At 35.6% G+C, this 27,679-nt stretch overlaps 1 protein-coding gene across 11 annotated transcripts in view; it reads right to left on the bottom strand.

Moving 5' to 3' along the window:
- Positions 1-27,679, bottom strand: part of LOC120771736 (transcription factor GAGA) — a 58,488-nt gene that overhangs the window by 2,258 nt on the left and 28,551 nt on the right. For all 11 annotated transcript variants that reach the window (XM_040099904.1, XM_040099903.1, XM_040099902.1 and 8 more), the window contains 6 exons: positions 3,725-4,495; positions 2,407-2,545; positions 1,788-2,228; positions 720-1,277; positions 432-534; positions 180-360 (listed from right to left, as the gene is read on the bottom strand). In XM_040099904.1, coding sequence (XP_039955838.1) covers positions 180-360; positions 432-534; positions 720-1,277; positions 1,788-2,228; positions 2,407-2,545; positions 3,725-4,495 — 2,193 coding nt within the window. The remainder of the gene's footprint in view (positions 1-179; positions 361-431; positions 535-719; positions 1,278-1,787; positions 2,229-2,406; positions 2,546-3,724; positions 4,496-27,679) is intronic.

A 27,679-nucleotide genomic window follows, 5' to 3' on the forward strand; every position in this document is an offset into this window, starting at 1 on the left:
TCATCTAAACAATACGATGCTTTTAGCTTCAAGTATTGGATAATTAAAAAATATGTATATATTTTTTTATACCAAAAACAACAAACAACAACAAACAAAAACAAAAAGGCGCCTTTTACATTCACGACAAAAGAAGAGTGATTACCAATACATGTTTTCTGCATGAAATTCTGACTCACCGAGTTTTCTTGACTATGTTCGATAATTTCGATGCTTCCCGAAGTATTTCCTGATGCATTATTAATGGAGGTGCTACTGGTATTAGTAACGTCATACTTTCCACGCTTAAAGCGACCATACAAAGAGCTGTAGGGAAGGTTATAGTGAATTGCGGCCTGATTAATAGACATCTGACCAATGCTGAAACGAAACAATTAAAACATTTCATAAAAAGGGTGAACAATTATTGCAAAAAGTAGATTTTAACATACCGAACTGAATTCAAAGCTTCATTCATTGCGTCTTCCGACCATGGTGTTGGATTCGAGCGTGATAACTCAATGCCTTCGCGCTTGCAACGACCGTATAGGGTGCCTTTGGAAGAAGCAGTATATATTTTTAATAATGTAGTAAAAGAAATGAGAACTTAAGTTAATTCTTAAGACTTAGAACTGAATACGGATCTCGCACACTTTTTGTGCTTTATTACCCTTATTTTTAATTAAAACTGTGTATTATTATTATTTCAATAATAAGAATTTGGTTTTCTCATAACTCACCCGTTGGTATGCCAAATTCAGCGCTGGCCTTTTGTACGGACGTATGACCAGCGCGTATTGCTTCTAATGCACGCTCTAAATCTTCCGGTGTCCACGTTGTGGGTGCCGCATTAAAGGGTGCCGCCAAGCGTATGCCTTCGCGTCGCGCAATTTTATATAATGTCGAGGATGGTATACCAAAGGCTTTGGACGCTTTATTTGCTGATATTTGCCCAGAACGTAGGGCTTCTAAAGCATTATTCAAAGAATCTTCATTCCATGATTTCGTACCACCCTCCTTCTTTGGCGTTTCGATGCCCATACGATGGGCACGTTGCCATAAAGTGGTTGATGGTATACCATATGTAACTGATGCTTTTGTAAGACTCATATTTTGATTCTTCAATGCATCTAAAGCTGAATTCATATCATCTTGAGTCCAAGTTTTTGGACCATTAAACTGACCTTTACCATCCACGTGCTGTTGGTCTAAGTTAGTATAATGTGGCTCAGTTTGATCGTTTGGTGAGCCATTTGCTATCATCATTGAATCCTCACTTGTATCAGAATTATACATATCTGTAAGGAGTTGAAATTGAATATTAATATTGGATTAGTACTGATCTGGTTTTAACAGATCATAAGTAAAGTATGTTGAGATAATTTCTGAAATCTCAATAAAAGTATTTAGTGTTTGCTTGAAATTAATTATAATCGTAAATGATTTTTGATTGAATTAAAGTCGAAAATTCCAATTATGGATAGAGGTCGCTGTCGTCGAGTGTAAATATATAAGATATGAACATAATACATAACAGTCGGTTCTACAATGACCGGAAAGAACCTTGATCTTTATCCAACCAAGCCCTGTCAAGCTTTTCTCAAAATTATTTATGAAATGTTTTCTACCGCTGCGACAACACCAATCAGGAAGTGATTTTTAATTTCTGATATATCGATTTAAGACCATAAAATCTTTTTTTATTATTAATCCAACAACCATGCGTAGATGACTTAATTTCATGCGATCATCATGATATAAAATTGAATAACCCTGCTGAAGCTGAACTACATTAAACGATCACTCACCCATATGTCCAGTGGTCATCATATTAACAATTTCCGGTGTTATGATCATTCCGGGTTCATGTTTTATTTGGCTTGGATCGATTTCCATTACTGTTGCTCCGCTTAGGTCCTGATGTGATTGTGCTTGTTGTTGGACGTGTGTTGAATGTGAGTGTGCTGTTTGTTGTTGATGTACTTGATGCTGTTGGTGTTGCTGTTGCTGTACTTGATTTTGTGAGAGTTGTTGAGCATGCAATTGATGTTGTTGCTGTTGATGATGTTGCTGTTGCTGTACTTGTTGTTGTTGTTTCGCATCAATCACCTCACTCTTAATATGCTGTACTAAATTCGAATTGCTTTCATCACCAGTCTGATGATGAATAGCATGCATCGGAGATTGATCAAGCCGTTGAATCATGTGTTGGGCTAAATGATTGTCGATGTCCAGTGCTTCGGTGGGGTCTGCAATGGCATTCGTTTAAATTTGTTATTAATATTATCGATTATTATAAAGTCCAGAAGTTTTTCATTATCGCTAGTGTCGAAAAACTAGTTGACAATGTATTTAATAGGACCAAGAAGTTTTGTTGCCCTTAAAAATACATATGTATGATAATAGGATAGAGTACCGAAAACTCACTTGATAAATCTCGAGTGTCGGTATTTGGATTGCATGATAAATCGACATGCTCCGTTACTGTTACCGGTGTGGCTGAGGGTGCTGGAGGTTCTGGTGCAAAATCTAAAAAGCCCATTGGCACTCCAAGAATTCCGCCATTCTAAAAATAAAATAAATCAAATTTTTAAAGTTGTATATTAATAAATTTTAAAATAAAATAAAAAAGTTATTTTTTGTGAGAATTTAAATAAGTGGTGGGATGCGCTTTCTAAACTCTAAAAAGATGAGTCCGCCTTTCTGCATTATATCGGAATATATCTCTGAAGCTTCTATAGAAAATAGTTCCGATATGTTCCAAAAGCACATACAGTTGCGGTAAAAATAATAGTGGTGCGCACAATGTAGAAAATAAATAAAGAAAATGTCGTCGCACGACTCATTTTCTATAGGGTAGAAGTCTGGAGACTGTGCCGGCCACTCCATGACCTTAACCCTATTTTTCTGAAACCACTGCTGAGCCAACTTGCTTTTGTGCTTTGGGTCATTGTCTTGTTAAAACATTCAAGGTAGCGGCCTTTCTTGCAGAGATAAGGTAACATTATTTTCGGCATAATTCGAACATACACAGAACAATCCATGGTTTATTTAATCAAATATATTGGTTCAACTCAATAAAATGAAACATATGCACAAATCATAATACTGGATTGAACATAGGGAGGTTTAACTGTTTCGGTGATGTATTTTGGATTGTACTCCGAATTGGTTGGGCGCTTTACGCCCTTGTCTTGACTCAGTTCTTTTTTAATTTTCGTTGAAGATTCCAAAGGATTCTGCTTTAAGGATCTTACTAGGCGGTTAACTTCTCTATTAGTGCCGGACGACGGCCATGTGTCTCAGGGTTCCGTTGTCGCTGTTCACTCTCTCCGTCTCTTTATACCAGAATCGGAAATTATCGCTATATCGAGTACTTTAAATAAAGTTCTATCGTGTAAATTTATCTCTATTCATTTGGCATTAATAATTATAGATCCAAGCTATGTACAATTATAGCATAATAAAGGAAAAAAATAAATCTTAAAGATCAACACAGTGTTAATCTGTCTATCCAGATTAAAATTGATCGTGCCTTCTAACAGTTTAATGAATGATTCATAGAAGGATCATGTAGAAATTAGTTTGATACCAATAATTATTAAAAGTTATTTGACTCGGTTTAAAAATCAATCTCACTCACTCTCGAAATTGTTTAATACTATCCAACTTTTATAAAATAAATTACTGATAAGCTATAATTTGACAACAAATATTATCGATGACATCGATTGCATGTACTCACCATTCCCATTCCTAAACTAGTCATATTTTTATCTTTGCCGTCTCGTGCTACTACAATCTGCGTTACAATCGCTGTGCCTGGTGCTGCAACGGTCGTTACGCTGCCAGCATTATTCGTTCCCGATACACCAGATACGCTGGACGCAGGTGACGCTGACGCTGTTTCTGTCTTACAGATCTTCCCCGGCCTATCCGTATCCGAATCGTCACCGGTGATTACCGTCTGCTGTTGCCCACCACCGCTAGTGCTAACCGTTTGTACACCGGATACCGGTATATAATTACCAGACGACGTCTGTTGTAAACTAACAATAGCGGCTTGATTTTGATTTTGTATTAAAATTGTTTGTGGTTGTTGTGTACTCTGTACTTGTTGTTGTATATCTGGAGATTTTGAACGCTTACGTACACGAGATTTACGTCCAATCTGTTGATGTTGTACCGATGTGCCTGCACTAACTAACTGTCCGGCGACATTCGTAGTGGCTGAACCAATTTGTTGTGTATTTGCAGTGGTCACGTTGCCAATATTATGCGTGAGCACCGCTGTATTAGTAGCGATCTGTTGTTGCTGCTGTTGCGATTGATGTGGTATATTGGGTGAGAGTTGACCCGTTGCTACTGTGGCATTAACGATATTTCCAACGACGGCTTGCTGTATATTCTCCGATACTGTAATTGTAGCTGTAGCCGAGTCGTTCAAATCGTCTGTGTTTTCGGCCGTCTCACAAAGTCCTTTTATTTTCAGCTGTTCGGCTGTACGTAATAAACCCTGGAATCAGAAAAAAATGTACGTTTGAGGTTAGCTGCAATTGAAAAATTAATTTAAAGCGATAGGTACATAAAAATATTTAAAAATAAATAATTAAGATATTTTAATTATTTATTTTCGGTTACAACTTTTGGATAATTTAAGCTTGAAGCGAACTTAGACGAATTTTCCTTTCTAAACATATTTCAAAGATGCACGGTTTGTCCAATTTTTCTGAGTGAAAAATAAACACTTCTTAAAAAAATAATTTATCAATACTTCAAAAATAAACTCTAAGCCTCAACAAAAATAAGTTTAATCAATGTTTTTAAATTCAGAATATATAGAAAGCACAAATTAAAATAAGATTTGATTAAATGTTATTTTGTGAGTGAGTTGTGACACCCTCACCTGTAGTCAAAACAAATAATCAGCTGTTATACATAAAAACAGTCAGTAGTTTCTGCTTTGATTTCCAAAAAAGCAAATGAGTTTAAAGTTATATTCAGCCTGAGAAAATGCTTTTTGATAGTTAGTCCGGCCTTTAATAAAATATTTTTTCTCCCCTGCGAGAATATTTTTGTCATGTGAATGCATCTCTTAGCTCTGGCAAAGCTTTCACATTTTAATATCTAGCAAATTTCAGCAAAGAGCGCTTTTCGACTCATCCAATTAAATATGAAATCATCCTAAAAGCATTGCAGTCTTCGAAAAACAGTGTCATGTTCTCTTTCTAGTGCTCATAAAAAACTTAGAAATGCCAATGAGTGACTTTGTTTTGTTTAGTTGAAGGTAATAACGCCAAAGGATGAAGATTTAAATCGTTCGATAAAAGTAGGCGCCGAAGAAATACCGCACTTAACTAATGAATACCGTTAGATAACAAATTTTCTAATTATAAACATCATCTTTCAAAATTTTGTTATAATCACTGCGTCGGAGAGGCTACTCGTGGCGACTTTTTCTCTACTCACATACCGACGAGAAAAAAACAATACATATATGGCTGGGGAGGAGTCGCTGGAGAAGAGGTGAAGTGATGGACGGGCGCAAGTTGACAAATTAGTGAAGAAGTGAAGAGGTGGATGAGGCGAAAAGATCCAAAAACTTTCTCCATTTTGTCCAACCTCTGATGTTGAAACATCTCGGCAGTCTTACCTTCGGCGAACCAGGAGACATAGCCGAAACTGACATTAGCCGTTTCAACAAACACAGCGGACCGGTGTTCTAAGCTGTACAAGTGAGATTCCTGTTAGGAATGACCTCATAACCTAACCTATCTATTGGAGGTGATTAAACGAGATCATAAGGGCTGTTAGAGAGCATGCTACAGATTTGCCTGAGCTGTAAATATGAGAAAACCGGCTAGTTAAACGAAATTTTCAACAAAGAAGAGGTGGTTAGCATTAATTTAAAACCTCGACGAACTATCGGGTGTTTGCAAAGAGTTTCATACTAAAAAGAGATTATCTTGAGATTTAACACATTTTTTGCTTATTTAGGCTCGTAAGCTGTATGTGTACTTATAGGACTGACATCGCCGTTGGAATATATTTTTCATGAATAATACAGATGCTTTTGAACAAACCATCTATTAAAAAACGTAGCACGGCTCGGGTTATTTTTTTTTTTGGGGGGGAAACAATTTGTGTGAAAACATGTTTTTAACTAATGTGGTCAAATAAAGCTTCTAGAGGCTACTGTAATGAGCAGCGCCAAATTATGTAATTGAGGGGACATACATACATATGTACATATATGTATAAACATAATCCATTCGTGAATTGTGAACGCCGCAGAGGGGTATTAACTTCCCTATTAACCATAAAAATCACGACGGACACTCATCAGCCGCTTACGAATGCTTACCACAAAAGAACGATCAAGTCATTACCGGCAAAGACACTAACACACATGCGCAGTATGCAGCAAAACCAGCAAACTTATATGTATGTATGCATGTGTGGTATGTGTGAAAAATATACCTGTAGAAGAGAACAAATGCGCAAATGAACTTGTGTGTGTGCGGTTGTGCCTTCACATTTATGCTCATAAAATAATTCGAGTGTTGAATGTTCATTTTCAATTCATTGAAAACGCTGAGAAAATATTATGAATGTCCGCACTCACATACAAACATACATACAATATGTGTATGTATATACACATATAGTCTGTTAAATATGTACATATGTGGTGGTGATCATTGTGAGCAAAAGTCATACAAAAATCATTTCATACGAGCACAAAACTAATGTGAGCGGCGATGCGGCGAGTGTTTGGAGTTTTGTTGCACGTTTTAAAACCTGTTCGTATTGCGAAATTTGTTTAAATTCTCACAAACTCAAATATACAACACAACACAACACGGCACGGCATATAATAGCGATATCCATCGAAGACTCATCGCTACTTTTTCCAATCTACGCGTTTTACACAACTAAAGTGACGATTTTCATAGCGGCGTTCTCAGTCGTTTATTGACCTCAAAATCAAGTCATGGTTATGGCCACAGCAGTCCGACATACAAACAAGCATACATACATATGTATACGTAATAACAAATTTGCTATACACTCAAAATATTTATATATATTAAACATATTATGTATGTGTATATACTTGTGCTTATGTGTGTGCGTATGTGTATGTTTCCCTGTCGATAATTTATAATTAGAGAAAGACTTGGAAGTCACTGCTTGAAAGTAAACGAAGCGCTTTGACCGAATAAGCCAGCTCGGCGTGAAAGTTAGACTGACTTCCCAAATACACACACTCACAGGCACATGTACATACATACATACATATGTATGAGTGTATTAGCAATTTTTCGATGAAGTTTCAATATCGTTCTGATACAAATCGAACTACATACTATTTGCTTTGCGAAACTGTATGGCTTTATCGACGACCATGTGAATTCAATGTGTTAAATTTTATTTACTAAATTTTTTTAATTAAATATACATAAGTGTTTCCGCTTTGCTATTTCCTGGATAATAATCACTGATTGTCATTTTAGAAAAAACTATTTTTCTAGAACCTGTGAAATATATCAAGCTGAACCTTTAGGTAAGGTTCTTCTTATTGACGTAAACACCGCCTATTCGGTCATAGCCGAGGTTAGCAAGGTCACCCAAAGGAATTAATTATTTATGAGTTCCCGTAAAGTTGTTTCTGAAAACTAACAACAAAAAATAAATAATGCTCCGCTTTCTCATAAAACTCAAAACTTATTGCATAGATAGGTAGGTAGCACCTGCAGAACAAAAACAGCAACACTCATTGTATTTTGCTTTACTTTTGACTCTCAAGTGTAAAGATTTCACAAAACACATTGCTTTGACATTTCGGAAATTCAAACGAAACGACTCTACGAAACTGCAACGGCATTATATCTGACGAAGCACAAAATTACGAGTATTTGAGGAACATTTCATGCCAAGAAATGCACTGCAGAAATACTAAATCAGGTGTTCGGTGCCACTTATATAGATCTAGAATAGTTCTCAGAGAAACGACACAAAAAAATGGACAAAAATATTCTGCTAACGCTGACGTTAGACGAAAAAATGTGGTATTTTTGGATAAGATGAAAACAGACCTTAAAATCAATTTTTTTTTATTAAATAAAACTCTTTTTAAATAGGGATTAACACAACTAAATCAGATATGAGAATAAAAGAGGTTTCTTAAACTTTCCTAAACAAAAATTTCCACATAATGTTTACTTAGATTCGATGATTAGATTAAGGGGTTAATTTAGAGTTAGATTTTTCAAATTTTGTTTTTATTTTATTTTCCTAATGTTCATACATATGTTTAAGAATACACAGAAAAATTAATATCGTTCCGGTGAATATTTTCGAAGTTACATCCAAATTTGAAAAGGCGTTTCAGAGTGCTTGGAAGTATAAGGCCAAACTTGAAACACGTTTTTCTCAAAATGGTGTTTTGCAAGTCGGAGACCAACATTATTCAAAAATAGCTAAACCGATTAGTCTTTATTTTTTTATTTTTTAGTAATTAAACGAACTTTTTCGCACCGATAAATATTTTTTTATAAACAATTTAAGGCAAAAATCGATTTTTTTTAGAAACCGCCATTTTGTCAAAAAATTTTATTTTGCTTATTCCTTAATTTTGCTTTACTAGATTTAACTTTAACGAAATGTTTTTGGTTTTTTAAATTCAGAGGATCCAATTCAGAGATATAGTGGTGACCGCAAAACGTCTTTTTCGAAGGAGCTCGCGGAGATCAGCTGTAGTTCCTTTCCAAATAAATATTTTTACCAATATTAAGACTTAAAATAAAGTTAAAAGATACGATAAGTGTAAAAATTTTTTGATCAATTAATTTTAAAAGTTTTCTCAGAAAAAATTCTGGAAAAATTGTTTTTTTTCGGCATTCTAACTGAATATAACCCCTTATTAAGGAAAGCTAAACCCAGCACCCAGCAATCGTGGTCCAGTTATGATAGTTGCGACATCTTTACAAAGAGCTTTGTGGCAATCATATGTTGACACACCTAATAACGATAAAAGATAATTAGCTCAGTTTAAAGAAGGTATAACAACCAAGACGTTTTAGCCTCAGCTTGGTAGAGGCTGGATAGCAAAGGAGAAAGTTCAAAACAAAACTTCCGGTTCTACGGTACCAAATTTGACCCAGATTGTATCAATGGCTGTTATTTAAGTTTTAACTTCAAAGAAAATATCTGACGACCAATGAAACATTGAATAGTCTGATAACGTAGCAGTTCTAGCGTTTTTTTAAACCCAAAAACTTGTCAAGATCATCGCACAACAGCACCAGCACTCTTAAGTGGTTCAATATTTTTTGTAAATCGAATTTTGCGTAATAAATATGTGAATAGTAGCTTTAACAATTGGCAGAATACCAATTTCTTTTCTAATTTTATTTTATTTTTTTAATTTTATTTCCTCAAAGCTGTGACCCAGATATCAAAAGATTGTTGTGTTCTCTGTCTCGAGAAATTTAATAAACTTCCGAGTTGAAATTTTGAAAACCGAGTATTTTAAAATACTGGAAACGAAAGGACTGACTCCATAACTATAAAAGTTTTGCGCATATTAAATTTGTTGCTTAAAAAGACAAGATTTCTATATTTAGCAACTTTGTAATAAAACCGTCATTCTGAAGAATTTTATATTAAAAAAAGTCAAACATTATTTCCATACTTTAAAACCCTTTTCACCACCAAAAATATTACATTTTATAAATTTCGGACATTTTCGTGTCAAATTACCGAAGGAATGTCGAAAAGGACACCACTCCCTACCAGAAATGAAACGCTCAACTTGACGTAATAAACTTATGTACACGCTTGGCATAGTAAAAGACGAAGAAAAACGAAAGGAAAAAAGAAAATGAAACATAGAAAATTTAACAGTTATGCGCCGACGTTGCTTTAATTTGATTAACTGCCGCAAAAGGAGTCGAACTGGTATAATGCTCTCTGCGCGTCGCATAACCAACATGATGAGCCATACATACAATATAAAATATATAGTTGTGTGGAACGAAAAACCGTGGCCCAGAAAAGTGACTAGCCGACTACCATACTTACAACACTGACTACTAGACGCGCTGGTACAGGTTTACGGAACAGGTTACGCGTTATAGCGTTTTACTCTATATCTATGGTGCGGCTATGGGCTTGGGTATGCTGTAACCGTGTACGCTTTGACCATGATCCTGTCCACTTTAAATGCTTGTCAGTATGCATAACATGTTTACAAGTGCACACACGCGTCACACACACTCCAACATATGGGTGCATGCATGGGTGTGTGTGTGTCTGTGTCATATGTTGGAAGTGGACAACCATTCAAGCAGGTACTATCTCTAAAAATAGAATGGCCTAATAATAAATATTTATTTTTGGTACGCTTTACTCCTCTCCTCAATGCTAGACGGCTTGTAACCTACTGTGATCGTATGACTTGTGTTATTGTTGTTGCTGTGTAAGGATAACATTTCGGAAATGGAGAAAAATAGTACAAAGAAAAACGAAATTATATAATAGATTGATCATTACAAGCAGCAAGGTGTAGCGTTGTGTGCGTTTGTTTGTATGTAAGTATGTCATATACAGCACAATGAGTTCATACATATTGCATAATTGATTTCTTTTTCAATATTCATTTAATTAAGCGCTATTATTTCTTGAGCAAACACACCTTTGGGAAGACGGTAAAGCAGATTTTCGAGTAATCCACGAATTTTATGAAACAAATATGAAACGTAAAATTATAGGAAAATGAAAAATTATATATAATTATTTTGCTGATTGGTTTTATGATTAATTATTTCGAAAATTGGTAACGAAATTTGTAATTATTTTTTGGAGCAAAATTAACAGATATTATATAGTAATAATTACAACACCAAAAACAAAGAAATGGATGCCAGATATCATAAAAAAAAATTTAAAAAATATTAAATTAAAAAAAACATAAATTTAAAAAAATTAATAAAAAAATAAAAATAACAAAAAATTTAATAAAATAAAAATATTAAAAAATTTAAATAAAATTTAAAAAATATATATGTACATATGTACATATATAAAAATGATGATGAATGATGAGTCTTAAAAAGTTCGTTATCTTAAATATGTATAATTTTTTTTCAGAATATATAAAACATTAACTAAAAATCAAAATTTCTTTATATATCTCACTTAACTTCCTGAGAGATTTCCGATTGATCAAAATGTGCCAATTTCAAATTATTGCATGAGACTTTCACCCGAAGTTTTTAGCGGTAATTTGCAAACGTTTCTTGTGATTTCATGTGTACCAATTCATAATTGAAATACTATATACATATGTATGTATTGAATAATGGTTACAGATAGTAAATACTTTACATCAAAATGTTTGCACGAGAAATGATCTCCATTCATCTCTAATTTAGATCTTTATAATGTGGTTTTTAAACATTCGAACTTTCATACCTGTAAAGTTAGGCCTCGTTTCACGAATTCTCAACATGATAGTGACCACGAAAAAGAAAAAAATACATATATACAAATTAGGAATACTTTTCTATCTCCGATCGACACCAGCTGTTACCGATAGTATTTTTGACATAACCGAAACTATTCAGAAGGTTTATCAAGCATCAGCAGTGATGTGGAAATAGACGAATATCCAAAAAACTGGATTATATACTAAATTTTTAGAGTAACAAAATTTCCTAGAGGGTACCGATCAAATCCGTAAAAAGAGATGTGCTTCGCATTTAAATTCTACATACTTTTTACAAACTAACATAAGAAGATCTATCCTGAATTAGTATTTAAGAAATATATTTTCAAATCCGTGTCTTGTGCGACAAACTTAAAGAGTACTTCATGCAGATTAGAAGACATGAAAATTGTTAAACTAAAGGGTGTATAGCGAAAGTAAGTAAATTTTAGTGTTTAGAATCAGAGCTATTATAAAGAAACTCTGCAGATACTCAGGCTTTTTTGATTCCAAAAAAAGTTACTGTCTTTTTGTTATTTATGTAGATGTCAAAGGTATTATTGGTGCATAGTTTTTTTGATCTTAAGTTAAACATTAACATCAATGGTGAGCACAAACAAATAATTTGCGACTCTTTCAGCAGGAAACAGGATAAACAACAAATACAACGCGTTAAATCATAACTTATTAGGACTTTTTGGTGATCAAATCTGTCAAAAAAAAGCATTTGGCAATTGGCAATTTAGATTAAATATTTGAATTCATCAGGCATCATTTTTAGGATGAGAATATGTCATGTCAATAATCTGTGCTGATAAATCAATTGTAACACACGTACTGGAACCCGTATTCAGTGGCTTATTTGAAAATACGGCTTCGCTGCAGAAAATGCAAAATTAGACCGGTGATATGGTCCTATGGTTATAAATTCTGTTCAAACAAAAAATGCATTCGAATTTTCGCCAATAAACTGAGATTTCTTTCAATTATCTGTGTTTTTCAAATAAAAGCTTTATACCACTAAAAAATTCTCCGTTAGTTAGAAAACTGGGTTTCTTAAAGTTTTAAGTGAAACTAATCGGAACTAAGGCCCTGATAGGTTTAGACACGATAAATTTCGTTCCCATGACCCAGATTTTTATCCGGATAAGAACTGTCAGTACATCAATATTGATACGGCTAAAAGCTGTATCAACTTTGGATTAAGTTTTCTGAAAATGCTAAAACAGTAATTATAATTTTTTGGGCCGAATAGTATATTATGAAATTACAGAAGCGACATTTTTCTTCTCCGTTTTTATGTTCTGAACACTGAATATTAAGCCTGGAGGACACGTTTGAGCCCCTATTAAGCAGTAGGGTAATCTGGCCTGTTTATTGACATTTTTTTTCATAGAAATTTTTATTCTAGAATAGAACTTTTTTCACATATCATGAGGTATATCGTGGAGTGTATAAACAATTTTTTTCGGAATTTTTTGACGATATCTGTCAGAGAAATGGCTGGGTGAATGAGATGATTTTTTTTCACTGGCGGACACGATTTCTCATGTTTGGATCATTTGAAACACAAAAAACAAATTTATTCTTAAAAAGTACACGAATGGTTATCGTCCCTACTAGAATCATGAAAAAATGTTGATAAATAAAAAAGTAATTAAGGTTTTTTTTTTAATTAATTTAAAAAAAAATAGAGGGACGATAGCCAGGCGTTTTGTGAATTTCAAAAAAAAAAAAAAATTAAGCAAATCTGTTGAGTAGTTCGACCGAAATCATGTCCGCTAGTTTAAAAAAGTGTGTTTTGAGAAAAATGCGTTTAAAGTTTGAGGTGTGCACTCCGGGCGCTCCGAACGTAGAGCGGTATTATTATTTTTGGGCCTTTTTCGAAACCTTCCAATGGTAAAGTGGGTTTCTACATTAATTCTAAGGGTATAAGGGAACAGAAAATTAAAAAAAAAAAATTTTTTTTTGAAAAAAGATTACCCTACTGACCCTTAAGTATACATATTTTTGAGCTATCGATCTGAAATTTTACACATGTATTTCTCTTCCCAAGAAGCTGCTTATTTCTCGGAACAACTGATATCAGACCATTATAGAATAGAGCTGACATACAAACTAGCCGATCAAAATCAAGTTCTTGCATGGAAACTTTTTTATTTGACGGGATATCTTCACCAAATTTGGTATAGACTATGAACCAAGGTCATACTACATCTTCGAATAAATTGTTCAGATCGGATCACTACAGCATATAGCTGCCATACAAACTGATCGATCAAAATTCAGGTCTTGTATGAACGCTTTTTATAAATAGTATTTGTGAAGGGTATTGTGGCGTTTTTTCTTATTTCTAATTCAAAATGTGAAGTATTCTCTACAAAAATGTAAAGAAAAAGTAAGAAATTAATACATTTTTAAGCGTTATATGTGGATATGTTTGCATGCACGACCTTGTTCGTATTCTCATAAAATAAAAACGGCAAAGCTGTGAGTTGAAGTGCACGTAAACTTTTGTGACACACTGTAAATGCACATGAAAATTCAAATTAGGGAAGCAAAATGCATGTAAACTTGTTATTGACTTTATGTACTTGTGTGTGCATGGACAAAAACTATATGAATTATATATTTGTACATTGTAGAGGTGTGAGTAAACCACAAAGTTATGTGCAACATAAAATAAGTCAAAAGGACTTCCAGCTCAATGGCGACTCTTAAGTTTTCTTCACAATATTATTGTAATGAATTTTGGTCGGTTGTTTCGCACGAAGACCTAAATATTGCGTTACTGTGAACGTCAGCAAGGTAGACACACATACACATGAATTTATGAAAGTGATCACTTTAAGCATACATACATATGTATATGTTTTTGAATTATATGTGTATTTAATGGGATTTCAATATGAAATGTAACGCTTTGGGATTATGGTACACTATGTGCCATAAGAGTTTGGCTTAGGTATGTGTGTATACAGGTACATATGTATGTATGTATGTACATATTTGTAGCGTTGGGTTAGTTGTGAGCCATGGCTTTGGGGCATGTGTTGTTGAACCGGATTGTAAGACGGCCAGCTGGCTGTGCGCAAACGCTGCGTACGAGTAGAAAATAATTAATCAATATCAATTGAAGCAACCGCATAGTCACAGAGAAGCGTCAATGACTCCGAGTAACCAACCACAAGCAACCAAACGACCAACCAACGAACCAAACAGCTAGCGCCAGAGCCGGAGTCAGCCAACCAACGGCGCATACGCAATGCTTTGCTTGCCTGTCTGCCAGCCAGCTAGCTGAGCCCGAAACGAAGAGTCGGCGATTTCAGCGTTTCAGCATAAAACTACACAGCAGCAGCATGGCACAGCAGCGAGAGCAGCAACAAACAACAGCACTCCAACAAAATGGTGGTTCGATCGTACACGCATAATTTTCAGTTTTTTTCAATGTTTTTTTTTTTTTGCTTTTGTTTGACCATTGCAATGCATCAAGTGAAATTTTGTATTTGTAGCAACAACAACAACATCCACAACATGTAGGAAGTGTGCAATATTATGATGAATGCACCTTCAACTTATATGCAATCGATTGCTTTGAATGGCGTCAATATTTGTATGCCTGTATGTATGTATGTTTTCTTATTGAGAAAACACTGTCTGTGACTAATACGTGCACACTTTCACCAAAGTCACTGTAACACACACATACACATGTAGGTACATATGTACATATGTTTGTATGTATTTTATGCAATTTCAATAAGATCACCCGAAGAAGGTGCGCGTGCAAAGCGTGCAAACGCTGCATAAATATTATTGAAACTCATAAAAAGAACGAATTGTGTTTAGAAAATCAAAACGAAAGGAAAACTTACGAAAAACGCGGAAAAGATAACACAAAAGTCGCGAATCAAGCAAAAAAAAACATAAACGCACACAAGTAGTATGAGAGTATGCAAAGAAATCAAATAACATAAAACAAACACAAGAAATAAGAATGAAAAAACAAAAAGAAAAAATGATGATAATAATAATAATAAAAGAAATCTGCCAGAAAGCCTGGGCAAGGTGTATGCCGAGGCGACCGACCAACCAACCAAACGAATGAACCAAAGAAACGACTAACCGACCGACCGACCGTTCGACCGACCAAAACTCGTCTTCTTCGCGTGTGTGTCTGTCTGCTCGCGCCACTTGAGCAACTGACTTAAACGGGCAAAACTAAGACACAAATCAACAAGTAAGCACTATGCGGGGTAAGGTAAGTGCATTGCGCGTGAAACCACCAGTCAGTGTTTGTGCCGAAGAGACTCTTCAGGCACCTTAAACAGCATAGCTATGGTATAACTGAACATACTAGACCTACGTAGAGTCCCCATATAGATAGTGGTTGTAACCAAGCCGGCATCAATAGTGTTTGTGTAGCACTGCTATGCACAAATACACATGTACAATATACATACATACATATATGTATGTAACGGCAGCAGCAGCAGCAATGCCGATATGCTGTCCATGCATTCAAAGACATTAAGCCAAAGGAGATGATGTTAAAAACAAGTACTATAATTTTACTGCAGCAAATTTCAATGTCAGCCAAGGCAAGCAAGATATGCAGGCTAACAGGTCGACAGGTAGTCGGGCGACTAGGCCAGCTCGATAAATTTATAGATGGATGGATAGACGTGTGTATGCATGCGGCGGCTAGGATGAACGCATAATAATTCAACTATCTATGTAAGCATATGTGGCTACAGTGTGCAACACACAAAAAATGCCTTTAAGGAATAAAATGAATATTCAACCAAAATAAAACAACAAAAAAATTACAAATAAACGCAAGCAGTAAAATGTACATAAATCTTGATTTTTGCTTTTTAATTTATATAAAACATTACCACTTGGCAGTGCTGCTGTCAATTTTATTTTTATTATGTCAATATTATTTTTTGTGTCTCTAAAACCGTTTTGCACAATTTTCGCACTTTTCTTGCAAAGCAAAATCACAACACGAACTCAAAAAAAGCAAAAACAAAACGCTTTTCTGCCGACACATGTAAATTTGTTTGCGAGTTTTCAAACTTCCAGTAAGTTTTCGAAAATATAATTCCAATTAAGGCTTAGTTATATGATGGCTAGAGCTAGTGCTAGTAGTATGTTGACACAGAGTATTTGATATGCTTGTTTGAAACTTTACCACGCTGGTATGTCCGTCGCGATTTTGACGAATACCAAACTGAATGAGAAATCATACTGAAGCAAAAGAAAAGACAAGACGACAAGAAAATATCCAAAACCCAATTTCAAAACCTCGACTTGGCACTTAGTTGCGTAGTCATGTCGCGCGTCTCCGCCGTCGTCGCTCATTTCTACTACACTGCTGCTCCTCGGCGCTCCTCGCGCTCTCTTTTTTTGCTGTGCGCACCCGAATCCATATGTACATATGTATGTATGTGTGTGTATAATGACGAGCGCCGTACACTACTTCGTCTGGACTTGTCTCGTTTGGTTGCGTCTCAGGTCTCAGCTCACCTAACAGTATGGCTTGGCTTATTTGTTGTTGTTAAGATGGTCAGTTGCTATTTCTACCGGAGGTCTTCGCCTCTATATGTATGTATGTGTATACATATACATACATACGCACACAGGTAATTATTGGGGAAATGAAAAAAAATATGTATAAAATTAAATAAAAATAATAGTATTAGTGGCATACGTATACATATTTACAACTACCAGTGAAGTGTCTTCAGTGAAGCCACGTTGTATTCGATCGAAAGCCGAGCGCGAGACAGGTAGACCGACCTGGTATTGTGTTGTGAGACTACAACTACTGCAGCTTGAACAAAAGCAATGATATTCGGGTTAAAACGGCGTGCCTGGCTCATCATTGTGGAACTTTTTAAGTCAGACAGACAAACAGACAGACATACATATGCATATGCTACAATCAAACATATACATATGTATGTGGGTATGTATGTATGTAGCGTAGCCGATACATTCAGGTAAAAACAAATACCTTAGCAGCAAAAACCAAAAACCAACAACACCATAAACTAAAATAAGAGCTCAGCCACTACACACATACATACATATAATTACATTTATATACGTATGTATGTATGTTTAGGCATGCCAATACACCTTTATAACTATATAGTGTGGTAAAATAAAATAAAATTCAAATACACGCGGATATTTATATATGTATGTATGGCCGTACAAATTTTTAACACATACATACATATGTATATTTTATTTTACATATTTACACATGTATGTGATACACTAGTTATATCCAGGTATGATACCCATAGTATTTGTAGTGTTGTAGGCTCATTATGCTAGTACCATTGGCAGCCCTTGTTTTTTATGTAATGCCGGTGCTGTGCAGTTTTGCATTTTACCGCTTTGCGTTATGAGGTTTCCTCGACGTGTTTGCTATTGCCCTTTTCTCATTTATTGACTTGCACACAAGTATTGAGTTTTGAGAATTTAATTCACAGCTTAACGGGGGTATTAACATTCGTCTATACTTGAGTTAAACCTTTTCTTTTATATGCTTAAGCGTTCTATAACGTAAGTATATACATACATACATACAAACATACATATTTATGTATGCACATTTGCATATTACACATCTTTATATGTTTGTATGTATATGCGACTTCCCGCATTTACGCTGATGCCCAACGTAATTAATAAATCAATCTCAAATCATAGTTATACCACATACCACACACACACACACACATACATACATATGCATAAACCTTCCACGTAGACATGCATCCGAAGAAGCCAAAGCTCTCGCGATACATCACACCTGTTCACAATAGTATATAAGTATATTATTAACAAAAAATGTTTTTTAGTACCAGAAACAAAATTTTGAAATTCGTGAAAATCGATTTTTTTTCAATATCTACAAAAACTTCTATAATATGTATAAAAATAATTACGAAATATCAGATCAGCCAAACTCTGCAGGAAACATGTCAAGTCAAATATTTAGCTCTCTAGCTGACTAATTCAAACGACACTCTCCAAAGTGTTGAAAATGTTCCAAAACCTGTTTTGAAAAGTGTGCTCTGCTTGATAGAGGCAAGTAACGCAACAAGCTGTGCGGTATTCAATCATTTTGGTATCTCTTAACCAACCAATTCCATGCAATTACGAGACAAATACGAAGTTTTAATTTTCCAATGCTATTTTATAAGGTTTTAATGATAGTTTTTGAAGAAAAAGTATGCCAATATATTTAAATCTAAAGATTTCTTTTCAGAATTTCCAAATCTTCACGCACTTTCACCAATACAACTGCCGGTATGCATGAAGCCGAGAAAAAAACTTCTCGGTGATAATTATGGCGTACTTTACAAGAAAATGCAGGAAGCCGGGAATATAAAACGTCCGAGACTACACCGTTTTGGTGTGCCTGCGCTCGTAGAAATCAGTTGCTTTTAATTATCAGAGTTTCTGTAGCAAATATCATGACTACGAACTGCGCCAAAGCCTTATATTTGGTTATGATATCTTATGCCTTAAACCCCTCAAAAAATTCTTCTTGTTAATTGTTAAATTAAAATCACTATATTTTATGGAAATTGCCAAGTCTTTGAGGGAACTAATCGAGCAATCAACTGCCATAATCAGATACCGATTGAATAGCAAGCTAATCGAATGTAATACCATTTTATATCCACATTAGTCTATTGCATTAAATTCAAACTAAAGAGGTCAAAAGCAAAGAGCAGAGAAAAGTAACATCTCAACATAACATGGAAATTCTCGAAAATTGTTTTGGGATTGAAACCTGAGGGCCTGAATGATGTCATTTAAAGTATTTTTACTCAGATAACTTACCTTAAGGCAAAAACGCACCCGAAAAATGTAATTAAATTCCCCGGGTAAATGATAATTAAAAAAAAATATATTTTGCTAAGTAGGACTGTCCTTATTAAATATGCAAACTACAAGGTGCGTTCCAAAGTAAACAGGACTTTTGAATCTAGCCTCTATATGTAGACTAGTGCGTTAGAATCTGTTATCTTTATCGATTATCCAGTGAGAATTTCATAACATTTTATCGATTGAAAGTGAAGTTATTGCGTTTTAAGTGTCGGTATGTTTGTGTTATCGGTGCGAAAATGAGCTTCGAACAAAGAGCCAACATTAAACTTTGTTTTAAAATTGGTGAAACTTTTACCGAAATGTTTCAATTGATGAAACAAGTTTATGGCGATGATTGCCTATCTAGTAGCAGAGTGCACGAGTGGTTTCAACGTTTTCAAAGTGGTCGTGAGGACATAAATGACGATCAACATGTGGGCCAATCGAAATCCGTGATCACCGGAAATTCCATCGAAACTGTGCGTGAATTCATCAAAAATCAGCCGAAATCATCATTGAAATTCATGGAAACGGAATTGAAAATCATCCAAAACATCGATTCATCGCATTTTGAGCGAACATTGTGGCTTACGAATGGTGTGTGCACGGTTTGTTCTGCACAAATTGACTGAAGACCAAAAATTGCTCAGAATCCAACATTCGAAAGAGGATTATTTGACCAAAAATCACATTCACCGTATTCACCTGATATGGCACCATGCGACTTCTACGGAAAAATGTATTTGCCCATGAAAGGAAAGCGTTATGTAGACGTAGAGGCTATTCAAAAGGCTTGCACCGGCATACTGGCGGCCATGCCGGCCAACGAGCTAAAACACTCGTTCGACATGCTTTTGAACCGTGCAAAAAGCTATATTGAAGCAGAAGGAGACTATTTTGATAAAATAAATTGATTTTTGACGAAAAAAACCATTTGTTCTGTTTTTTTTTTAAGTCCTGTTTACTTTGGAAAGCAGCTTGTATGAGCGCGTTCTGTCAACTAGTTTGATTACAGCAGCTGCTTAAGTCGGTACACCTCAGTAGTGCGTTGTGATTTTAACAATGGATAAAAATATCGAACAAAGAATTTGTCTCAAATTTCATTGCGAATGTTGGAAAAAGCTTATGGTGATTCATATGTAACAAAAACATATGTAAAAAAACAAAAGCCTACAAGTGGTACAAAACCTTCAAAGACGGTCGAGAGATCGTTGAAGACATATCTCTTTCTGGACGAGCTTCGACCTCTTCAGGTGATGAAAGTATTAAAAAAGTGAAGGATATGGTGTTTGAAAAACGTTAAGCTAGTGTTAGAGAGATGGCAAGAGAATTCTCTCTCAAGTCCGTCTGGATGATTTTGGTGGAAATTTCGGGTATGAAACGCGTTTTTGCTCGACTCGTCCCGATAAAACTGATTTTCTTTTCAAAAAAGAGTATCTTAAACAGGTATCTTTGGACATACTTGATCGTGCGAATTTCAATACCGCATTCATGGAGAGCATTATAACTGTCGATGAGGCATGGGTTTATGAGTTTGAGGAGCTGAAGGCCATCCCAAAAGCGCATATGAAAAGTGTTTCGAGGAGTGGAAAAATCGTTGGCATAAGTGTATTACATCTGATGGAGATTACTTTGAAGGCGACAAAATAAATATTGATGATAATTAATCGGTTGCTCAAGTTAGAATATCTTCAACAAATAAAAAGTTTGAAAAATTTTAACTGAAGATTTAAGTATAACACAGGTATGGTATGTGCACCTTTTATTCCAGGCGAATTAAATGAAGACCAAAATAGTGAACGTTATTAACGGAACATTTTCTCTCATAAACCGCCTTCCGCAATCAAATTCGCCTAAACTATCAACACGTGACTATTTTCTATTTCCAAAAATGAAAACCAACATAAAAGAAGCATTTTATGATGATATCCCAGCCGTTTAAGTAGACGTAACCGAGGTGCTAAAGAACATTCTTATGAATAACATAAAATATCTACGAGTGCTCTCAGTGATCGTTTTAATCGAGTAGATCCTCTCGAGTAAGTCCTCTCTCGACGAACAAAGACCAAACTCTATAAGTCACTCATTATTCTACTATATGGAGCAGAGGGCCATACTTCATTGATAAAAACGGCATAACAGTAACTGTGAATGGGCACCGTTATTTAAAGTTTTTGAATAGGTTTTTTTAACCAGAAGACGTATCCCTTTCAATAGCATTTGGTTTCAGCAAGATGGAGCACTGCGCACATAGCCAGACCGTTTATTGCGGAGCTCCCACGAAAAATTGAAAACAAATTAATATCAAGAAACTCCACTTTTCGCTGGTCCCCTAGGTCACACAGATTTAAGGAGTCAGTAGGGTAATCTGGCCTATGCATAACGCTTTCCTTTCATGGGCAAAGGCATTTTTCCGAAAAGGAAGAAGTCGCACGGAGCCATATCTGGTGAATACGGGGAGTGGTTAATGGTTAAAATGTTAATTTTGGTCAAATAATCGGTGACAAGCGTCAATCGATGAGACAATTCGGAGCAATTTTTGGTCGTCAGTCAATTTGTGCAGAACAAACCGTGAACACACCTTTCGTAAGCCCAAAAGTTGGATCGATAAATCGATGTTTTGGAGATGTTCAATTCCATTTCCATGAATTTCAGTGACGATCTCGGCAGATTTTTGATGAATTCACGCACAGTTTCGATGGAATTTCCAGTGGTTACGGATTTTGATTGGTCCACGTGTTGATCGTCATTTATGTCCTCACGACCACTGAAAACGTTGAAACCACTCGTGCACTCTGCTACTGGATAGGCAATCATCGCCATAAACTTGTTTCATCAATTGAAACGTTTCGGTAAAAGTTTTATCAATTTTAAAACAAAATTTAATGTTGGCTCATTGTCCGAAGCTCATTTTCGCACCGATAACACGTATGTATATACTGACACTTAAAACGCAATAACTTCACTTCCAATCGATGAAACGTCATGAAATTCTCACTGAACAATCGACAAAGGTAGCAGATTTTAACGCACTCAAACTTTAAACGCGTTTTTCTCAAAACACACTTTTTTAGACTGGCGGACACGCCAATCGAACTAATCAACCGATTTGCTTTATTTTTTTTTTTAATTTTCACAAAACGCCTGATTATCGTCCCTATATTTTTTATAATTTATTGACAATATTATGACAAAATTTATGTAAAAAAACTTGAAAAAAAAACGTAAATTACTTTTTTATTTATCAAAATTTTTTAATGATTCTAGTAGGGACGATAACCATTCACGTACTTTTTAAAAATAAACTGGGTTTTTGTGTTTCAGATGATCCAAACATGAGAAATGCACGACTCAATACGGTGGAGGTTCAAAGTCCAAAATTTCTATACACGCTAAGCGACTTGTACGAACAAAAGCTCCTGAAAACCCTGCAATTTTATCGCGGGAGTTGATCGAAAGTTCTGGTTTGAATGTTTCCATTAGTACAATGCAAAGGTAACTACGAACATCTGGTTTAAAAACTATGTCGCAAAAAACGACCTCTATTTTCCATTTCGAGTAGGAAAAAAGGACTAGAGTTTGCAAAACAATATCTAAATATGCCAACCACATTTTGAGATAAAGTAATTTGGTCCGTTGAATTCAAATTCGAACTAAGGAGTTAAAAGACACGTAAGCGAGTGTGGTGTAAACCTTCTTATCGCTTAACACCACAGTTCATACAATCCTCAGTGCAGCATGGAGGATGTTCTCTGATGGTTTGGGGCTGTTTCTCAATATTTGGTGTAGGTAGGGTAGATAAAATCGATAGACGTATGACGGGTGCTTCATATGTTGGCATTCGCTGGGGGTTAGCTGGGTCGTTTATCTTTCAATAAGATAACAATCCCCAACGCACATCCCGCTTGGCTACTCGCTTTTTTGAAGAAGGTTTAATCGAAAAACTGGCCTCGCCAACTCAGTCACCGCATTTAAATCCAATTCAGCATTTGTGGTTAATTTTTGATTCCAAAATAACAAAAAACAGACGTACAAACTTGGAATAATTTTTCTTAGAGACGAAGTGTCAATTTGACATTATTCCAATGAAAATATTGGAAAATTTGGTTCGAAGCATGCCAAAACGTCTTCGTGCAGTAATTCAGAATAACGAAGGCAATATTAATTACTAAATTTACTTTTAAACCAAACGTTTTGTATTTTTTCAAAATTTATACTACCATTTGACCACTTTTGTTTAAGATCCTTTGTTTGAAGTGGAACAAAATTTTTTCTTTCTATTCCGGGAAAAAGATATACGAGGGCTGCTATATATATTCTGGCCTAGGGCAACACTAAGTGTTGCCAGGTGCAATCTGACATTTCCATTGGAAAATTTGACATTTTTTAGCAGAACATCACTCAGAACGTTTTGCCATTTAATCGTGAATTGTTTTATTTACAGGGAATTAAAAAATTCATCTCGGCCAAAAAATGGAATTAACTCGTGAACATTTTTGTGCGATCATTTTTCACAACTTTCGACGTGGATTATCACGACAAGAGTGCATCGATGAACTAAAATCTTTGTATGGCTATGAAGCACCATCCTATAGCACTGTGAAAAACTGGTACATCGAAATCAATCGTGGCCGACGCTCGCTCAAAAACGAATTCCGTGAAGGTCGTCCAAAAACAGCCGTTGTGCCAGAAAACATTGATGCCGTACGTGAACTGATAATGCAAGACCGTCATGTAACATACCTTCAGATAGAGGCATGCCTATGCATTTCTCCCACCAGCATACATTCGATATTGCATGAACACCTGGCCGTAAAAAAGGTTTGTTCTCGTTGGATCCCGCACAATTTAACAATCGCTCAAAAAAAGGCTCGTGTGGATTGCTGTAAAGAAATGCTGAAAAAATACGATCGCGGTGCTTCAAGAGACGTTTATAAGATCGTCACAGGTGACGAATCATGGATCTATGCGTATGAGCCCGAAACAAAACAACAATTGACAAAAAAACAAAAAAAAAAAACATTTTCGTTGATAAATATGCCTATTTACATTATTAGGCCAGAAATATACTTATATAGTAATCTACGTATTAATTTATAATTATTAATGTAATTATTTATTGTTTATTTTAATAAAACTGCATTGAAATAACGTCTGTGAAATTTTTACTTTCATTTAATGCCTAGTGTATATCCCACAATGGCCCGATATCGGTGGTTCCGACAAATAAGGAGCAAAAAATCTTGTGTAAATTTTCAGATCGATATCTTAAAAACTCATGGACTAGTTCACATATATACAACCAGGCTAGTTCGACGCAGTTTGTCTGGTTGTTCATTTATATACATATGTATGTACTTCATAGGTCCTCCGACGTTTAACTTTGGATGTTAAAAACTGCGTGGCAAACTTAGTACACCCAGTCTAGGGTATAAAAAAAAACAACTCGAAGTTTCAACCAATCTTTGAAATTAGTTCTTAAATTATTTTATAACGACTGTTGTTTTTTAGACGTATGACTGTCAACCAGGCAATACTTGTCTCACAGTTGATGTTTTTGACAGCTGTTAATTAAATTATACACAATTTGATTTACCACTTCATAATGAACAGATTTACTTTGGTAAAGCGTTTGCAAATCCTACAAATTCGTTACCAAAATACTGGTTCGTTTCGCGCTCAACATTACGCGCTACGTCTAACACTCGGAGAGTCGTATATTCGGACCATGGATCAGTTTGCACTGGTTTTACTCTAGTGGACTAGTATCTTCGAATACGTTGTACAGTGTACACCGAGGACGCCATTGCTACTGTGAAGCAGATTATCGAAGAAGACCTGAATGAGTTCATCCGCCATCGTGCACAACAATTGAAAGGTTTTGTAGAAAGATTTTGATGTGTGGACTTACAAATGAACGGACATCAAAGCGCGGCGCAGGTTCGGTGAATGGACCCAAAGCGAGATAGCCGATACCGTTTTATACCAAAAATTTTCTTTAAACTTTCAAATTTTTGGTTAACCATTGGTCCATATTTCTTGAAAAATAAAGCCGGTCATAATATTAATGACTTTTTCATGCCTAAATTGTAAGACCTTGATCTCCAACGAATAAACCAATTTATTGAATAAAATTTTTGGTGAGCACATTATCTCGCCTCAAGGGCTTTTGGCTTCCAAGATTGATTGATTTAACACCGCTGGACCATTTTTTGTGGTATTAATGCGAAGTCTTTTGTCTGCGTAGATAAGGATAAGCCCGAGACGATTGACGCCTTAGAATAGAATATTCGGCGCAGTATTGCTGACATGGCACTAATTGTTGCAAAAAGTTGCCGAAAATTGTGTCTCTTGGCTGGATTTTATTCAAGCCAACGGAGACTATCATTTGTCCGAAATCATTTTTTTTTATAATAGCAAGCTCTTAAGTTATAATAAAGCGAAAATCTTAAATTATATGCGTTTTATTTCTGCTTGAAAATCACATGTCTAAAAAACACATCCTTTATTTTGCTTCAGCCGACAACTCGGCCGATGAACGTATAATCAAATCAATGACTTCATGATGAATGGCAAGGAAAGAAAGGAAATAAATGCCGGGACGCCATCTTGCCTGAATGAGAAAGTAAAGCTCTTGACGCACAGAATAAACATAATTTAGGGAGGAAGCTCTTCTCAAACCGGCTAACGACGTCAAAAATGCAGTTCATGTAAAGAGGATAAACCTAAATCCCTAGTCTAGTTTCAACTTCCACATAAAGCTAATGTGCATATATTTGAGAATATTCTCCAAAAATTGTATACGGTTTCGGATAATACATATGAGCGTATTTGTTAGAGTTTTTAACTCAGTGTAGTCGGCTCGCAAATATTTGGCGAGAACTTAAATTGAAAGCGTACAAAATACAGCTTGTTCAAGAACTGAAGCCGCTCGACCGACATCGTTTCGCTCTATGGGCTCTTGAAAAGTTCCAAGAAGATCCGTGTTTGAGCCAAATTGTGTTCAGCGACGAGGCTCATTTCTGGTTCAAAGCCGCATTTGGGACGAAGAGCAACCCGAGGAGATTCAAGAGCTGCCATCTCATCCAGAAAAATAACAACGGTTAAATCGCTGCTGAATCGCAACAATATCGATCCATTTTTGAAGCGGATGGCTACTGCTGATGAAAAAGGAACCACTTAGTGGTGGTGGTAGAGTCGCGGAAGGTTGTTATTTGGTTTCGTTAGATTGGTAGTGAAAAATCTATCTCGTGCTGCTATTCTACGGTCAAACCTGTGCTGCCAATGGTTGGACTGTCTCAAAAAAGAAATCGTCCAGAAGCGGTCAACTTTGACCAATAGGGAGGCATTGTATTTTATCACGACACCGCGAGACCACACAAATTGATAGTGATATGCATCAACTTATGGACCGTACTTGGCACCATGTGCTTATTACCCGTTAATGTCTATGGCGACTAAATTTGCTGGTGAAAAATGTAGCGGAACAGAAACTTGTGTAAATCGACTGTCTTAGATTTTTAACGGAAGAGACGAGGGTTTAAGAGCGTTGCATTATGAAATTACTATCAAAATGGCAACACGTTTATGTCAAATTGAACTTAAATCATATCACTCTAACCAAACTATATAAAACATTCAATTTAATGGAAAAATTGTGGATTTGTTTTTGCAAGACCTTTAGATCAAGAACGACGTGGTATTAAAATTAAATAAAAATTTGGTCAAAATGGATTGTTATTTTTTTTTTGTTATTTACGGCCATTTATGAGTTGAACCAAATGTTGGACAAATGGCCACCATGACTTCATTTGCATAGTATCTCCACCGGTTTACGGCAATTTTCGATGACCCCGTGCAGCATTTCGGCTATAGTGCGCTGAATGTTGTCTACGAGCCCCATGAGCGTTTCTGGTTGACTAGCGCAAATCTTTGATTTAACATACCATCAGAGAAAATAGTGTAATAGAAGCCTTGAATTCCATGAAACCCTCATCATGCGAGTGTCAGTCAACATCGTGTTATAACGCTTACCATTTATTGATGGTGTCGTTACAATTCCTGCCTCATTTCGAAACAAATAAGGTCCGATAATGCCGTCACACAATCTGCACCATACGTTAAATTTTATGGGGATGCTATTGCATTTCCTGAACCACATGAGGATTTGACTCAACCCAGTAACGAGAATCTTTTTTTGAAGACGACGCCATTAAGCAAGAAATGGGCCTCATATGATAAGATAATTATTCGATTAACGTGATTTTGTGAATTTTTTGGAGAACGTGAAACTTTATAGCCTTGGTAAAT

Source organism: Bactrocera tryoni, chromosome 3 (assembly GCF_016617805.1).
Source record: "Bactrocera tryoni isolate S06 chromosome 3, CSIRO_BtryS06_freeze2, whole genome shotgun sequence".
NCBI lineage: Eukaryota > Metazoa > Arthropoda > Insecta > Diptera > Tephritidae > Bactrocera > Bactrocera tryoni.